The 19325-nt window shown below is 42.1% G+C and overlaps 1 protein-coding gene across 2 annotated transcripts in view; it reads left to right on the forward strand.

Annotated features, from left to right (window-relative positions):
* AFG1L (AFG1 like ATPase) overlaps positions 1–19325 on the forward strand; it is a 136082-nt gene that overhangs the window by 51738 nt on the left and 65019 nt on the right. For both annotated transcript variants that reach the window (XM_073336943.1, XM_073336945.1), the window contains 2 exons: positions 7498–7628; positions 17303–17402. In XM_073336943.1, the coding sequence (XP_073193044.1) occupies positions 7498–7628; positions 17303–17402 (231 nt within the window). The remainder of the gene's footprint in view (positions 1–7497; positions 7629–17302; positions 17403–19325) is intronic.

The following is a 19325-nucleotide window of genomic DNA, read 5'->3' on the forward strand; positions in this document are numbered from 1 at the left end:
TAAAAAAAATCTGTCAAGATCTGTGTATGCCTTACTAAAGAATCATGTTATTTCATTCATTGCCACCCTCATTTTTCCTCTTTCCTTTCCCACCCTCTGAGTGGACATTTTTCTAGCCAATGTACCTTTTATGTTGCAAAGATCAGATTGGGTATTTAACATAATAAGAACGGATATACTGGGTCAGACAAATTGTCCATATAGCCCAGCATCCTGTCTCTGACAGTGGCCGGAACCAGATGCTTCAGAGGGAATGAACAGAAAGAGCAATTTAGAATGACCCATCCCTGTCATCCAGTCCCAGCTTCTGCACTTGGAGGTTTAGGGACACCCAAGCATGGGGTTATGTCCCTAACCATCTTGGCTAATAGTCACTGATGGGCCTATCTGCCATTAACTTATCTAATTCTTCTTCTTTGAGTGAGTGCTTATGTCCATTCCATTGTAGGTGTGTGTGCTCGCCACGTGCACTGGTGCTGGAAGTTTTTTCCTCAGTGGTATCTGTAGGGGACCAGCTCTGGTGCTCTCTGGAGTGGCGTGCATATGCACCAGTATAAGGGGCGCTGCCAGCCCCCTTCCTCCCTCAGTTCCTTCTTATTGCCAGTGACAGTGCTGGAACGCTCCCCTTGCTATAGCACAGGGATGGGCAGACTACGGCCCATGGGCCACATCCGGCCCTTCAGCCGATTTAATGTGGCCCTTGAGCTCCCGCTGGAGAGCAGGGTCTGGGGCTTGTCCCGCTCCCACACTCCAATCCGGGAGCGGGGTTGGTGGCCACTCCATGCGTGCCTGCCATAGCTCTGTGTGGCTCCCGGAAGCAGCAGCATGTCCTTTCTCCGGCTCCTATGTTTAGGGGCAGCCAGGGGGCTCCACGCACTGCCCCCACCCAAAGCGCCGCCCCGCAGCTCTCAATGGCTGGGAGCTGCAGGGGCGGTGCCTGTGGATGGGGCAGTGTGCTGAGTCACCTGGCCGCGCCTTTGTGTAGGACCCGGAGGGGGGACATGCTGCTGCTTCCGGGAGCTGCTTGAGGTAAGTACCGACCGGAGCCTCCACCCCGCCCCACCCCTGCCCCCTCCCTCCATCCAAACCCCTCGATCCCAGCCTGGAGCACCCTCCTCCACCTCAAACCCCTCATCCCCAGACTCATCCCAGAGCCTGCACCTCCATCCAAAGCCCTCACCTCCTCCCAACCCCAACTTCATGAGCATTCATGGCCTGCCATACAATTTCCATATCCAGATGTGGCCCTCGGGCCAAAAAGTTTGCCCACCCTGCTCTGGCAAGTGGTTTCTCTTTCTCTTTGAACTTTTATTGTGTAAATAGTTGTAGATAGTCATCAGTTCCTAATAGTGTTAGCATACTTAGTTATTCATAGTCCCCTAAGGGACTTTGCCCAGGAACAGGGAATGCCCGGCTCCCCGGGCTTCAAGCCCTGCTGTAAGAAGTCCATGCCAATCAGCAATCCACATCTTAGTTGTCTGAAGTGTCTGGGTGAGTCCCACATTCATGAAAAGTGCCATATCTGCAAGGGATTCAAGCCCTGGATCAGAAAGGAGAGAGACATCAGATATAGGTGTCACCAAGGCCAACAGCCTACAGCAGGGGCTCATTCAGGCTTGACCCATGCCCATCCCAAAACCAGGCAATCATTTTGAGGGGACACTCGAGGGCAAACTCCCAGCCTGCAACCAGGATCTGTCTCACCCTTTATTTTCCCACTGTTTGTTACCTTTACTCCCCGCTTGGACCGCCATAACTACGGACTGCTGGGTCCTCAATACAGAGGCATCGGGGTATTTTGTTCTTTCCCACCCTCCCTTCCCTGTCTCTTTTCAGGGACCCTTCTCACAAGCAACTGCTCGCCCAGGAGGTGCAAGCCCTTCTGCGGCTGGGGGCCGTGGAGGAAGTTCCCACAGAACGAAGAGGGAAATATCTTTACTCCTGATATTTTCTCATTCTGAAGGTCAAAGGGGGCCTATGCTCCATCCTGGACTTGAGACTTCAACAAATATCTCAAGAAGGTGAAGTTCCTCATGGTCTCCCTGGCCTCCATCATCCCCTCACTGGATCCTGAGATTGGTATACTGCCCTTGACCTAAAAGATGTTTACTTTCACATCTCAATATTTCCCGGACAGAAGAGATTTCTATGGTTTGTTGTCAGTCAGGCACATTACCAGTTCACAGCGCTCCTGTTCGGCATAGCGACAGCATCAAGAGTGTTTACAAAGTGCATGGCAGTAGTCGCAGCTTACCTCAGGTGTCGGGTGGGGGGGTCCAAATCAATCTCTATCTGGATGACTGGCTCATCAAGGGCCGCTCCAAAGGGCAGGTGCAGCACAGTATGGAGGTGCTATGAGCCACTTGTCACGCCCTGGGCCTGTTGATAAATGAACAAAAATCAACATTGGTCACTGATCAGAGGATAGAGTTCATCGGAGCAGTCGTCGACTCTACCCAAGCCAGAGCATTCTTCCCACAAGCCAGGTTCAGAGCAATGTCAGATCTGATTGCCCAAGTCACTGCGCACCCACTCACCAAATAGATTCATAGATATTTAGGTCAGAAGGGATCTTGGGTCTGTCTCAGACTCCTAGTTCGGCACACAAGATTGCGACTGAGGCCCCTTCAAATATGACTGTTGTCCGTCTATTCCTCAGCCAGACACCGCTTGGATAGGCTCCTCACGATACCGCCTCAGGTACTCACCTCTCTCTAATGGTGGTGCAATCCAAATTCGGTGATGAAAGAGGTTCTGTTTGTGGCTCCACGGCCCACAGTGTCCCTGGTGTCAGATGCATCTGACCTCAGCTGGGGAGCATACCTCGGTTCCCTCAAAACTCAAGGACTATGGTCGCGGGAGGAGCTGTCACTTCACGTGAACTTCGGAGAGCTCAGGACCATTTGCCTGGTGTGCGAGGTGTTCCTTCCCCGTCTATCTGGTTGAGTGGTGCAGGTACTGACAGACAACACTGCCTCCATGTTCTACATCAACAGACAAGGGGGAGCCCGGTCTTGGTTACCGGAAGATTTGAATTCAATTATATTAAACCAATGATGTGCTCTAAAATAATGCTTTTAATTTAAAACCTTTTCTTATTAACTATTTAAATCGGTAGCCAAGGTTGTGGCCTGCCCTAAAGGAATTGCCAGGGAAAGCTGCAGCTAGCTTGCTTTCCCTTGAAAGGACACAGATACAGCCCTCCGATCAAGAATAGACAGGTAAGCAGTAAATCTTTGAAAACAAAATAATATTTATTTAGAATGAGTGATCACAGTAAAAGATTAGAGATGGATATAAAGTACTGTAGGAACAAATATGATAAAGGTTACAGTTGCAGGAGTGAAACGGCGTGGCAAATAAAGACGCAACACTACAATAACACTTTCAATATCACTATAACAGATAATAGAGCAATATAATCATTCACTTAATACTCTGTATCTTATAACAATATAACAATTAAGCATATAATATATATCAATTAAACACATATTTAATATTTAACTATTTACACTAACATCCAATAAGTGCTGATCAGGCAGTTATTGAATGGGTAGGGGAAGATCTCTCTCAGACCACAGACATCCAACTTTATTGGGAGGCAAAATCCATACACTCCTTGATAACTTACATTCTTCCAATCAGATTCCCTCTGATTCATCTATTGGTCTTTCTGCTCCGTCAATAAGCGCTGTCTTTCTGCTCCGTCAAACAAGCCTCCACCCAAAGCTGCCTAGTTTCTTCTGCTGCCATTGATATTGTTTCTCAGGTGGCTTCTTCTGTGCAAGCATCTTCTTCCTTGCAGGTGTCTTCTCTCTTCCAGGACCCCAGACCCACTTATAGGGTTTAGTCTGTCGGCTGTCGGTCTTGTACACTATTTGTTCTCCCAAGCTCAGCCAATCAGCTTCCAACATTTCTTAGCTTCACCCTTGATAGGTAGCTCCTTTCAATGGGGTTTTGCTGAGTCATTCCCCATAGGAGGCTGATATAATACTGTCTCCTGATTGCATCATCAGTTTTATGGGCCCTCTATGTGTTCCTATGGAGTCTTTCACCACAGTACATCATCCTATAGCCACCATTTCTGGATTTTCTTAATGTAAACTACTATTAATTTCTGTTTAATTAAAACCTTATTCTTAAAACTAATCACTACTCTAAGCATCCCAAAGGGTCCTGACACTGTCACCACCCTTTTTATATCCAATTAAACAAGTTATAATTTTTCCGAAATTTAAACCTCTTCTGAGGTTTTTCTGTAAACCTTCAATTTAAAGTGATATAAGGCTTTTTAGGCAACAGAGGCAAAATCTTTCATCACATCATCTGTCCTGTGTCAAGAAGCTCTGAGCCACTTATGCATCCAGTATGCTATCCACCTGGAAGCCTTGCACCTCCCCGTCATACGGAACATGCTGGCAGATCGCCTCAGCAGGTCCTTCTTCTCTCACCACAAGTGGTCCCTCTACTCGGAGGTTGCCAGATGCTCTTCCAAAGGTGGGGAGCTCCCCAAATGGACCTGTTTGTCACCAGACAGAACAGAAAATGGCATCAATTCTGCTCGTTACAAGGCCTCGACAGCGGTTCACTGTCAGATGCCTTCCGTCTGTCATAGTTAGAGGTCTCATGTATGCCTTTCCGCCAATCCCACTGATCAGCAGGGTCCTTTCCAAGATCAAGAGGGACAAGGCGTGAGTCATTATGATTGCCCTGGCCTGGCGTTACCAGCATTGGTTTGGCAGTCTCATGGACTTGGCAGCGGCAGCACCGTGGACTCTTCCCGTATGTCCGGACCCACTTTCTCAGGATCACTGCTGCACCTGAACTTCACCTCTCTCCACCTCACAGAGTGGATGTTGCATGACGGAGCCCCGAGGAGCTGGCCTGCTCCAGTCAGGTCCAGCAGGTTCTTCTGGAAAGCAGAAAGTCCTCTACTAGAGCTACTTACCTTTCAAAGTGGAAGCGCTTCTCCTGCTGGGCTTCAGAGTGAAATATCTACCCTGTTACTGCCTCTTTACAATCCATCCTGACTACCTCCTGCACTTAACGTGCCAAGGCCTTGCCTTTTCATCAATCAAGGTGCACTTGGCGGCCATATCAGCCTTTCATCTGCACGTCCAGGGACGATCAGTATTCTCACATAAGATGACTGTCAGGTTCCTCAAAGGCCTCTAGAGGCTGTTTCCTCCGTTCTGGGATCCGGTTTCCCATTGGGATTTCAATCTAGTCCTTTCCAGGCTTACCGGTCCTCCTTTTGAGCCTCTAGCCTCTTGCTGTCTCTTGCACCTGTCATGGAAGGTCTCATTCCTTGTAGCCATTACTTCGGTGAGGTGAGTCTCCGAGATTAACGCCCTCACTTCGGAGGCCCCGTATATGGTGTCCTACAAGGACAAGGTTCAGCTGCAGCCCTATCCAGCCTTCCTGCTGAAGATGGTGTCGCACTTCCATGTCAACCAGGATATCTTCCTCCCAGTGTTCTATCTAAAGATGCACGCAACCAACGAGGAGAGACACCTGCACACTCTAGTTGTCAGGTGTGCCCTAGCTTTCTTCTTGGAGCACACCAAGCCCTTCCGCAGATCAGCTCAGCTCTTTATTGCGATAGCTGACAGGATGAAGGGCCTTCCGGTGTCCTCTCAGAGGATTTCAAACTGCATCCTCACTTGTTACAAGTTGATGCAGGCTGTGCCTCCACCGATAGTGAAGGCTTACTCTACTAGGCTCAGGCGCCGGCTGCCTTCCTGGCACAAGTCCCTATCCAGGACATCTACAGGGCTGCGACGTGATCTTCAGTGCAAACATTCACCACGCATTATGCCATTACCCAGCAGGCCAGAGATTACGCTAGATTTGGCAGAGCTGTGTTGCAATCGACACATCTATGAACTCCTGCCTACCTCCAGAGGTACTGCTTGGGAGTCGCCTACAATGGAATGGACATGAGCAAGCACTCGAAGAAAAAACGGTTACTAACCTTTTGTAACTGTTGTTCTTCAAGTTTGTTGGTCATGTCCATTCCATGACCCACCCTCCTTCCCCTCTGTCGGAGTTCTGGCAAGGAGGAACTGAGGGAGGGAGATGGCCAGCGGAGCCCCTTTTACCAGCGCATATGTGTGCTACTCCAGAGGGCACCAGAGCCAGTCCCCTATGGATACCACTGAGGAACAAACTTCAGGCACCAGTGCATGTGGCGAGCACACACACCTACAATGGAATGGACATAAGCAACGCATCTCAAAGAACAACAATTACAAACGGTTAGTAATTTTTTTTAAACCCAGTTTATTTAGTCTCCTCTTTTCCAATGAGAGTTTCCCTAAACTGTTTCTTAAAACTTAACCTCTTCATTTATAAAATATTAAGATCTGCCTTCTTTGGGACCCTATGCTTCACCTACTCCAAGACAGCAATTGCTTTCTGTGATACATGACCAATTTTGCACTTGGTGGTGATCCATATTCTGGAAATCTAATAGATACATTCTGCAGTGACAACAGGCCCGCTGACAGCAATTACGGGCCCCAGGGCTGGGCCTGGGGCAGAAGTGACGAATCTGTCACTTCTGGGACCGCCTGTCACTTCCAGGACTGACGAACTGGCCAGTCGCGCAAAGCACGGGGCCTGGAGCAGTCGTGTGTGCCTAGGAGCCGTGCAGCCCGCACACGTGATTTAAAAGGGCCCGGGCCCTTGGGCAATTGCCCCACTTGCACCCCTTGTAGGTGGGCCAGAGTGACAATATCTCTTGTTATCTGTGTGTTCCTTTATGTCTACTAGTAATAAAGCTAACCTCCCACCACAGGGCCTTTCTTTTCCTAATGTTCACTTTATCTTAAATACATACATAGAGTACAATCTCTAACACCTTATCGTACATTTTTTTACTGTAATACTTGTTTTGTACAATCTTTGCATCTTAGTCAGTTTTCCTTTTTTTAAAACCATAGGGATTGGTTTCTCTGAGTTGATTTTTTCCCTGCTATTTCAGAGTTTGACTACAGGTTGTAAACATACTTTAGGGAAATGGAATGTGCAGTGTTTTGCAGCTGACTTCTAAATGCTTTAAGGGTTCTGATTATTAGAGCATAGACTAGGAGAGAGTGGGTATAATTTCAAAGAAATGCAACTGAATCAAGGTAATAAATTTGAAGCAAGACAAAATGATAGAGTACCAATTACAATATCAAAGTTTTTTGAAACAATGGTAGGATAGATGCACCATTTTAAAAAAGTATGTAACAGCAGGCATCTGTGGGGCTACAGTACAATACTTTACTTTATTTGTAAACAAGAAAACACAGATTGCTGACTCTGTGAGGCTTTAGCAGTTTGCTTTAAAGGGTTGAAAAATTACCAAGTGTGCCTTTTAAAATCATAATGCATGTGATTTTTGTATTTCTGTATCTAAACTACATATGTGTGTATTATTGCTTTATATGTTCCACAGAGTTAAATGCAGCACTTCCACTGTTTCTTTTTCTGTTTTATTCACTACAGGAATACATCGTCTTAAACAGAGCTTGCCTAAAAGGAAGCCAGGACTAATGGCCAAGTCATATGATCCAATAGCCCCTATAGCTGAGGAAATAAGTGAGGGGGCCTGTCTCTTGTGTTTTGATGAATTTCAAGTAAGTAATTAATTAGAGAGAGTTTCCTGGCTTCAATAAAACATTTAAAGTATTGTTTGATCTTTTACCTTAAATATAATACCCTTTGTTGTTAGTATAGTATTCAAGTTACTAGCCCATGGTGAACTGTAGAAGATAAAAGTTCAGAAATAGAAAGAGTTTCCAAGACTGTGAAGAAAATATTTTTCAAAGAGGTGGAAGTTGACTGCTTCAGTCTACTTTGAGTCCCTTTCAGTTATCTGCTCTAATCAACATCATTAAAGCTCACTGTAGAGGACAAATAGAATTTGATGAGATTCTTATGAGCACTTTGGGGAAGAGACTTTCTTTTTATAAGGAGTTTGTACAGTGTCTAGCACAGTGGTACACTGGTCCATGTTTGCCCCCCCGGCATTCCTGAAATTGAAATAACAAAATAATAATTTGACTCATTGAGATCAAGGACATGGGAACAATATATCAAATTAAACCTAAATTCTGTGGCAATGTCCTGAAGACTTTGTGCACTGGGCTATCAATCTGTGGCCATGTCAGATAAATTTTAAAATGGAAGCTTTTATTGAATTAAATAAGAAAATGAATAATAAATTGATAAAATATTCTTTGTTTAACTTACCTTGATTAATTCAGTTTATTCTGTACTACCCCTAAATTCTTAATTTTAATTGTGCCTCACAAATTTATATTGAAAACACACCAACTGCATTATAGAAATTGTCCACAGGGAAGCTGGAGGTTGTGGTAGCTTGAGATGATTGGGGCTTGTTGGCTTCTGAGAAGTTGTGGGAGACAGTCTGGGATAAAGACGTTTGCTGGGTATTACTGCTAAAATGATCAGCAATTAAGTAGTTATCCGTGTTGACATTTAAATTGTCATTAAGTTTTTAAAGTTAATATATCCTGTTGAGATGAATGGAGAAGCTTACACCTTTCAGCCATTGTTTCAGGCAATCTACCGACCTGAGAAGACAACACTTCATCATAGAGCTGTAGAAATGTAGAGCTGAAAGGGACCTCAAGAGCTCATCAAGTCCAGCCCCCCATGCTGAGGCAGGACCAAATAGGCCTAGACCATGCCTTACAGATGTTTCTCCAGAATGTTCTTAAAAGCCTCCAGTGATGGGGATTCCACAACCTCCCTTGGAAGCCTATTCCAGAGCATAACTACAGTTAGAAAATGTTTTCAAATATCTAACCTAAATCTCCCTTGCTGCAGATTAATCCTATTACTTCTTGTCCTACCTTCGGTGGACGCTGAGAACAATTGTTTATTTCCATCAGTTTATAGTCAGTTCATATTGGAATGCTTTTTTATAGCCATTAGTGCTATAAAGTTAATTTTAAAAAAAAATTAAATCTTCTGTTCTAGAGTATAATTTTGCAGCAACAGTGAATTCTTTAGTAAACTGTATGGCTGCAGAATGGACAAGGACATTGCTGTGGTGCAGTGTCATTCATAGGAATGTTTGTTAATAATAAAAAAAATTCTATTTAAGAAAATTTCTTGCATATCTTTTGATAGGTAAAAGCCAGCGCTGGTCTCTTATTAGAACTTGTTTTTTGTCCTAGTGACTGAGGATGAAATGCACATTATTGAATTATGCAAATTAATGAGTAAGTGAACAACTGTGATAAAGGATTCTGTATCACAGAATAACCTTTGTTTGATATTTTGTCAAATATTGTTTTAACTATATGAGTTAGTATGCTAGTTATATACTGTAGTTGAATATTTACAAATAACTAGATGTTATGATATGTCTTTGAGACATGGAGTGAGACTACTGTGTTTTGTTTTGGCTTTTGTGTCAAAACTTGTTGTCTGGCTATACTGAAAGAAGGACAAGAGACACTTGATATGGTTTTAATCCCGTTGCAACTTTATTATTAGATGTCTGGGACTACTCAGCAGATAAAAATGTACAGCGCAGGTAATTCCATGTTCATTCAATATCTACCTGATGGGCTTCCACCAGACCCTTTCTTTTTCCATCCTGGTCCCGCAGCAAACCCTTTGCTGGGACCTTACCATCCCCCTCTTGAACAAGGGTTAAGGTTGGCTATAAGTAAGGGGGTTGGCTCCCTGCTGTACCAGTCATAGGAGCTCCCCCCCGCATTCTGCTCCTTTTTAAACAGTGGTGATGTGGGCGAGCATTTGAGGTCATGTGCACCCCCAGATTTGCTGCTTGGCTTGTACTGAGCATGCTCAGTAACACTGCTGAAGCTGGCTACCCTCATTCTGTCATCTGCGCCACCTCTTCCCCCCCCCAATGGGCAGGCACAGGTCGTCTCTGTGTTTGAGTCCTTTACCAAGCTATTCATCTGGTCGCTCTATCCCTTCCCTGTGAAGCACCTGCATAGACTTCTGCCCCACACTTGTATAATGAGTTGTGACATCATAGCCTAACTCCCTTCCCTACTCACGATAACAAAGCCCTTCCTGAACCCACTGTGTGGAAGGTGAAAAAAACCCCGCTCCATCTATGCCAATCTGGTGGTGAGGGAAAAATTCCTTCCCAGCCCCCCTAGAAAGGAGCAGCTAGCACGAAGCCCACAGCAGGGCCTGAGCAAACCTGTTATTTTGCCCCCTCAAGGGGAGGCAGGGTGGGTGCTGCTCCACCTGGTCCGGGGAAAAGGGGCTTCTCCTGCCAGACTTGCCCCTTTTGAACTTCCCAGCTCTTCTGGTCCCTGGGGATGAGTCGGTGTCGCCACGCTGACCCACTCCCCCTTTTGCAGCAGCTTCTGATTCTTGCTCCCACTCTTGGCCATAAAGAGCTATTCCCTCTTCCCCAGCAAGTTGGACAATACCCCCCCGACACACTCTCACACTCACACACTCTCACACTCACACACTCACACACTCACACTCTCTCTCTCTCTCTCTCTCTCTCTCTTTTAAAGGTGTGGTGTGGTCAATTCTGCAAATTTATGAACTGACCAGGTGGCAGACCTTCGTGTGTTTGTTGTGGTGGTGTTTTTTAAAAAATCCTCAAGTATAATAATAAGGCAACTTGGGTAGAATACTGTTTCCCTAATCTGATTGAACTTTCTCAGAAGACTCTCAAATAATGGCTTTGTTGCCCGTACAGTAGTATAAAATCCTTCAGCTTCTGCAAGCCTGAGATATTCAGCCTTTGGTTTGGGATTTTGTTTTGCTTCTAACTTTGGTTGCTCATTTATGAGTGGAGGTGGCAACTCAGGCAATACTTAAGGACAGCAGGGTGAAATCAAGAAAAAGTTTCAACTTTAGCTATGAATCGCCTGGCTTTTGTAAAGTTTTGAGGAAGATCCTCATGTCAAAATTTTTTTGTGTGTGTAGGTATTGTAAATACAAAGACTTGTGGGGAGGCGGAGGTGTGTGTGTGTGTGTGTGTGTGCACCACCATTGATGCAAAAGTGTCAAAAATACATGATGGCTGATTAGTTGGCTTGTGCAAATACAAGCACACTTTGTAATAGATAAGTAAAATTTTAGTTTAGTGAAAATGTGCCATTTTTTCTCTCTTGCAAAAGACTGGTTGTGTTTTAAAGTTATTTCACAGGCAGAAGAGAAGCTAAAAATCATGTTGCCAGATGGGAGAAGAGTTCATTTGTCTTATTGATTATATGTTATTCCCAATCTCCTCCTTCCATCTAGAAAACACTGCCAGTGCATTTCTACACTCCTTGTCAGGCACAAGGATTTCACCACCACATTACGCTTCCTCAGAGTTTGCTTTAGTTTTTGTACTGCATGCTTGCTTGCTTTTCCCTGTGTTCCTTTGGTAAAAGAAACCACTTGTACCAGGCTTACTCACTTAGTTTTTCCTCTTCCATGTGTTTTAACTCTTGGCTTTGAATGAAGTACTATTTCTGATTCTTAACCTAGTTGTTTGCTGGTAATTTTATATTTACTTCATCCAGTGAGTATGAATAGTATCACAAAACAGAGCTCTGCTACATAATCCAACTACATGCCATGTTGTATTTATACTACTAAGCAATGAGAAGTTTTTGAGTAAACATGATATGCCAGAGATGTACATTTTAAACACTTGGTAAAGGAACCTCTTTGCTAATTCCAGTATTGGATATACTGGTATAAATAACTCTTTTCCCATATGGATACCCACTGCTTGGTTACTCCAGTACTGAGGAGTTTTCTGTTTTCGTTCCACATTTCAAAGGTAGGCTTGGATCCTTCTGGAATTTTTTTTTTCAAGTTGATTGCCTTTTTTTTTCAAGTTGATTGCCTCATCACCATTTTGTCAAGGTAGAAGTACTACCATCATTTTACTGAATAAAATAACGCTTTCCTTTTTCTATCTCCAAGGTGTGGCTGGGAGGGAAACAACAAATTTAGTATTTGAATACTTATGCCAATTTTATAAATGTATTTATTAATTTGGTACTACTCTGAATTCAGAGATTTCAAAACGATCAAACAGACAGTAGATTGCTGATCATTTGTAGCAAGTCATAGAATATGTAAGCCATGTGCTACTGTATAGGTTTGAATTACTGACAGTGAGTCCCAATTTTCAATTTTCAAATTTGCTAAGGCCTCTCTTTCTGAATATGTCATCTTCCTGCCGAAATAGTCACAAAGTGATGTGATGACTGGAAGAGCTGTTCAAATGGGGGGAACAAACTCTTAAAGAAAGACACATGTTATCCTTCATTTCCCTAGTTGGTTTCCCCAGCAAAGATGCCAATTGGCAGTCTTCACACAAGACTTGATTCACTCAAATTTAAGCAAATACTAGATTTACAAATACAACTGGAAGAAAAACAAAAGAGGCAGAACAAATATTAACTGTGACATACAGACAAAATTGCTGTCCACAATGACAGCTGAAAAATCCTTTTACTTTAGAAAAGACAATGACAGTGGAAGCAAGTCGTTATTCCTACAGCAGAACCCAGGATCATGCATTGTGGAAATGGACAGAAGTAGTTGTTGAGATTTAGTTGAAATATTGAAGGTTTCCTTTCGATACCTTTTGCATATAGGAGAAAAAGTTAAAGATGTGGTTCTTTGTGGTATAGAGGAGATGAGATTCTGTGACACTGACAGCAGAAAGCAATGAAGATGCCCACTTTTCAGAGACTACCACATGCAGAATTGTTAAAGACAACAGCACTGCTGAAGTTGCTGAGTTCCATTTAACACCTGGCTGAAGCCACATCATAGTGACCCTGGAGTAAATCATTTAGAGCCTGTAGGAGTGGGGGTGAGAAACAACCAGAGAAATACAGAATTAAAATAATGTATTGACTAAGTGACTTAGAAAACTAGTTCAGGATATATTGACTTATTCTACTTATTATTTCTTAAAGTTCTTATTGAAAGAATTCAGGTATCTTAAAGTGGAGATGTAATAGTACATGTTGCAAGTACTGTATGGGTGCCATTATACGAATGCCTAAGTTAAGCCTCTGAGCATGCCTTATGAACTAGATGTTTCTGAAAGCTTGATCAGTCTTAATATGAGCTGCTTGTGCACAGATTAATAAATAGTATTCTTCCCAATCTTTTGTCATTAGTGCTTATGATAAATAAAACAACCCATCTTTTTTGCTTCCACATAAATAATATACTCCTTTAATAGATGGCCCTAAATGTAAAATCCTGAGTTGCATGCCATTTGTAATTATAATTGGTGCTTTTCAGTATCCTAACGGGTGCTAGGATACAAAATAAAATCTGGGTTTTATTTTATTTTGTCGAGTGCTGAAATAACTCTATACAAAAGTAATTAGGCTTCTAATTTTGTATTACCTGTGGTAGATAGCAATGGTAATGAAAATAGAATCCCTACTTTTTGGTAAGCAGAATGATCGCGCAGAGATAGTATTTAAATACTATTCAGTATCACTTGGGTTTAAAAAAGAACTACAGTTTAGACAGTTTTTACAAGCCAGCAAAGCTATTAAAAGCCTCTAATAAAAAACTAGGCTCTTATTTTTGTGCTAATACTAATTACTGATAATACATGCTTATGTTTGTCATTCATTATATGGAGCAGTACCAATCAGTGGATGACTGAGTCTCAAGCACTTACACATGTAAATTAACTATTGGATTTTTTTTTCTTTTTTACTTAAGTGAGTCATAATGGAAAGCAGCACTAGGTCATAAAAATCTTTTCTCTTAAATGCTAATGAAATTTCTCCATTCTCTCCATTAGCAGACTCCCCTTATTGGTAATTTGTAGCCTTCTCTTTTGTTCCTGGTTGTAATGAATGCTGGGTACAGAAAAAACTTGAGCTATGAGAACGCTTCAGTTATTGTCTTCTGCTTGCTTACGCTGTAAAATTATCTTTCCCTTCCAAAGCTGTACAAGATCAAAAGAAAATAAATTGGCACCCCAGTACACAAAATGACTCTTGCTTTATTAATTATATAGCTTTCAAAAGTTAATTTATTCTGGTAAGGCAAAAACACTAAAATTCTGTAACATCAAATAATAACTCAGTAACAGGCCTTTATTCATTGCTTTCTTTTACTTCATTGTAAACATTTGCACTGGAGTGTGCATAAATGTTATAATTCTCTTCAATCCTCCATTATGGACTCTGCTCCTGCGAAAGTATATTCTGCCACATAAGTGTGTAATTAAAAAAAATACCAAGTTTGTAGTAAAATAATATGTATCATAATTTTAAAAAATCCAATGCCTGAGATTTTTTTTCTGATACAATAAAAAAGTCCAAATTCTTTTTAAATTTGAAATTATGTTCTGATTTCTTATCAGAAATAACAGTGGCATTCAAGCAGTTGAAAAGAAGCTTCTGTTTGAGTGTGTAGAAACTAAAAATAACAGGGATCTTAACTTTCAAATTAAATAATGTCAGCACCACTTTCCTTTACATGTCTTGAGTTTTGAAGACAGCTTTGGAAGTTTCTGAAGTTTTAATAATTCAGAAGAGCCTTCAGGAAAATGTACGTCGCTGACCTGTAAGCAGCTATACTCAACAGGTTGTGTGTTCCTCAGCCAATACATGCATACTTTGATAGAAGTATAATAACTGTCCTGAACACACCAGAGGGTTGCTGGATGATGCATGCACTCCATGGAGTGTGTTACTGAACTTATTGTTGAGGAAGAAAAGCAAATGTAAAAAAAATACACCTAAATATTAGTCCTCCCACAAGAATTAAGTGAATGGTTGCTGAAGGATGGATCACAGGGAAGGAGAAAACTGCTTCTGTTAATAAAGCTTTCCCCCATTGTCTCCAAACTAGCTGTCAGGAGCAGAGTCTAAGGCTATGCCTACACTATGGACCTTATGGTGGCACAGCTGTACCGCTGCAGCTGCGCTGCTGAAAGGTCTCCTGTGTAGCTGTTCTATGCCGCTGGGAGAGCGCTCTCCTGCCAGTATAGTTTAACCACCCCCAACGAGTGGTGGTAGCTACGTCGGCGTGAAAGCATCTCCCACCGACACAGCGCGGTCCACACCGGCATTTTTGTCAGTGAAACTGATGTCAGTCAGAGTGTGGTTTTTTTCACACCCCTGACCAACAAAAGTTTTGCCAACAAAAGTGCTAGTGTAGACAAAGCCTGACTCTTTCCTCCTTTCCCCCTTTTTGCCTTGGTTCCCCACAAATTGGTGGATTAAGTGGAGGCTGCAGTGGCTTCAACTACTTAACCCTCAAACCCCCAAACGTTTAAGGCCAGATATACACACAAAACTTTTGCCAGTATAGTAAAGTTGGTTAGGGGTGTGATTTTTTTTTTTTTGTAGTATAACTGTGCCTACAATAGGGGTTTTGCTGGTATTGTAGGCACAGTTATACTGGCAAAGAAGTGCTTTTATTTGGGGAACGGCACGAGCTATATCAGCAAAAGTACTCTTGCTGGTATAATAGGAGGGTTTGCCAGTATAGCTATACATTTTCTAATGTAGACTAAGGCCTGGTCTGCACTGGGAATTTAAAAATCAACACCTCTGAGAGATGTAGCTACCCTGACCTAAGCTCTGGTATAGACAGCACTAGGTCAATGGGAGAATTCTCCCGTCGACCTAGCTATTGCTTCTCAGGGAGGTGGAATACTTACGCCAGCAGGAGAAGCCCTCCCGTCAATGTAGGTAGTGCCTTCACTGAAGCACTACACCAGCGGTACAGCTGTTCATTTTACGTGAAGACATGTCCCTAGCTACTGCCTCTCAGGGAGGTAGATTACCTGTGCCAACAGGAGCATTTTAAGTGTAGGCATACCCTAGGCCTAAGGCTCCAATCCTTTAACTGATAACACATAGATGGACTGTTTGGCCTGTGAAAAGCATGGCTTTATGTGGGTATAGCAGTCTACCCATGTGTTATCTATTGCAGGATTGGAGCCCGCAGCTCCAGACCTACAATCCAGATGCACAGAGACCCCCCTTGTGGGATCAGGGCCTAAATTAAGACAAAGTATAACAAGTTGATGTAATGAACAATAGGAGGGAAAATATGAGGAAAACATTCATCGAATTGTCTCGTTAGACTGACCTGCCACTTGGTAAGGCAACTCCCATCCTTTCATGTGCTGTGTATTTATATCTGCTACTGTATTTTCCACTCCATGCATCTGATGAAGTGGGTTCTAGCCCATGAAAGCGTATGCCCAAATAAATGTGTTAGTCCCTAGGGTGCCACAGGACTCCTCGTTGTTTTTTGCTGTTACAGACTAACATGGCTACCACTCTGAAATAGATAACAGTAGTTAAGATGGTTTCGTTATTGGGTACATTGATTTTTTTTTATTAGCCTGTGAGATTCTGTAACCCATATATTATACTGTCATATCTAATTTTTCTTCTGTTCAGAAAAGTTTATTACATTTTTCTCCATTCTGACGTATAACATTATGTATGCTGCAAGTCTATAGTATCAGTTTCTAGATACCCTAAGGTTAGTTAAAATTAGCCTTATTAAATAGTTTTGCTAAGAATTTTCATTTTCCTGCTTGTTAATTTTTTTCACTATTAATTGTAGCGCCCAATTTTTTTCATGTTTTTTAAGTGAATGTTTTGTCTGAAGGTTAGAAGAGGCTGACTGTGCTGGAAGTGACTGCAGTGCCTTTTGATTATTCATGGACAGTAATAGAAGGCACTTAAAAAGAACAATGAAATTGCTTATTTTTGTGATGGGCCATCTGTTGAATTGTTTTGTGCAACAATCACACAATAGTATCTATGTCATATCATTCTATTTTCTACAGCAGCTGATTATGTATAGTTGGCTACTTGTCCTTATTTCTGAAGTCCCATGACCATTTAAAGTCACCTCTACCAACCTTTACTAGAAAGGTAATAGAAATGTAAAACAGCTGGTGTGTATTTTCTTTCTTTATCTTCTATTTTTCATGTTGGTTCTAATTAATTAGGCCTCTTTGAAATGTGTAGGTCTGTTTTCTGTGTCTCCCACCTGTAGTTTTATAATAGAAGTTAACATGGACTCATTTAGCAATTGGTAAAGAAATGATGGGGTTCTGTAATAAAGAGCAGGCAAGTTTTAAAAGATTGCCATGCGTTCCCTGCTTATTAATTATCTCCTTTATTTCCCCCTTCCCCTCCCCAAGCAATAATTAGAATCCTTCTCCAGGATTTTACTAACAAGCCATTTTTTTTTCTGACTATGAAACCATTTGCAGATCTATTATGGCAGAAGTTGAAAGCAAGAAAAACAACTGTGTTGTCTTCCACAGGTCACTGACATTGCTGATGCCATGATTCTGAAACAGCTTTTTGAAAATCTGTTCCAAAACGGGGTTGTCGTTGTGGCAACATCCAATAGGCCACCTGAAGGTAAACACAAACATGCTACCAGTATGATAAAAGTACAGTGAAACTAACACATTTCTTATAAAAGCCACTTTACATGTATTCGAATTTAATGGTGATAAAATCTCTAGTTTTAAAAATCTGTGGTATTCTGTCCATGCCATGCAGACCCCTCCTAGTTTTCTCTCATATATGGAAGAAAGGGTTCATCCTGGGTCCTATCCCCCTCCTCTCTCTCCCCCCTCCCAAATATTTTTTTTCTCTGCTTCCACAGCTTCTTTAAGTGATGTTAGTAACCCTTCCTATCTCTACAGTGGGGAGAAAAGCTGAGAAACTGCCTCAGGATTGGGTGGGCTCAAGGACACAGGCAGAGCCTGGCCAGCAGAAGGGAGAGTGAATGAGTAACTGTTTCTTCCCTCCCCATTCTTAGGCTGTGAGCTTGTCTACACTACCGTGCTACCTCAGTGCCGCTGCAGCTACGTCGCCGGGAGAGCATCTCCCGCTGACATTGCGTGGTGTAGACACCGCTTTAAGTCAGTGTAATTTACGTTGCTCACAGAGGTGACTTTTCCACACCTCTGAGTAAGTGATGTAAGTTATGTTGACTTAATCAGTGGTATAGACAAGTCCTATGTCTACAGGGGTGTGATTTCCCCTGTTTTTGAAAACATACACTAGCTCTCATTGTGCTAGCACATGTATAAATAAGGAAGCCGCGGTAGCACTGGTAGCTGCCCTCCTGCTCTCTGTCCTGCCCAGCCCCTTGCAGAGCTTGCAGGCATCCCTCCCTGCCTGAGTTATCCTCAGTCAATTTAGCAAGTGTTCAAAACAAGACCAACAAAAGTGGCAACACAGTTGGGATGCGCAGTCCGCCATGTGCCATCAGGATAGGTGGCACCAGGGTGGGATGGTGCTTGGGGCTGGATCAACTCAGTTAACAAGAAGTTGGAGACTTAACAATCACTTTTTGTTGGAGGGGGGAATATGAGATCCCCAAATCACCTTCTCCTTGAGAGGCAAATTGGATGCTGCTGCAGTTTCAATGTCCCCTGCTGCTGGGGGTGCATTGAAGCAGCATGTAAAATAGACAAAGTAAATATTCTTAAATGAAACTCTAATACGTTCTCAAACAGCATTTTTCTTACTTTGCCGATCTATAAATTTAAATGTTTATAGATTTATTTTTTTGTTGGTTTGCCTGTGTGTATAGGGAAATCAACATGTACCAACATTTAGCGATAAAAATCTAATCCTTATATAATAATCATCTGACATGGTCTGTGTCAGAGGCAGGGGAATTTAGGTGAGCAGTTGTAACAGAGTGTCTACATTCTTCTGTTGACCTGCCCAGTTATCAAGTGTTACGACCTTGCAGTCAGATGGAGACTTGTATTAATGAAGTGAAGTAGCACATCATAACTATTGTATGATGATAAAGCTGTAATGGAACTATTCATCCTGTCCCTACAGTTACATAGTTTCCAGAAAAGAGACCTTTTTATTATAGATATAAAATTCTGTTTTACCAGTTATATTTATTAATCTACACTTTATTTCATAAATGTTAAATATGCATTTAATGATAAAATATTTTAATAAATTAAACCTTTTTTCAAAGGTAATGTATTTATCTGTCATATTTTATTGTTTGCCTACAAAGCAAATTGTATTTTCTTGCCTTGAAAAAAATGGTATATGTGATGGGAATTACTAGAAGATGAAGGGAGTAACCTTAATCAACAGAATAAAGACATTACCAACTCTGGCAATTGACATTATTTCTTCGTAGTTTAAATCTTTTTACAAAAAATAAAATCATTAAGATTAAGCCTTTTGTATATTTTGGCCTTATAGTTGCACTGATTGATACATAACGTTTCCAATTCTTTTATGAGCTTATTTTAATACAAAGGTTTTGTATCTCTTCTGCTAAAATCACTTAGTTCT

This window comes from Lepidochelys kempii, chromosome 3 (genome assembly GCF_965140265.1).
Source record: "Lepidochelys kempii isolate rLepKem1 chromosome 3, rLepKem1.hap2, whole genome shotgun sequence".
NCBI classification, from domain to species: Eukaryota; Metazoa; Chordata; order Testudines; family Cheloniidae; genus Lepidochelys; species Lepidochelys kempii.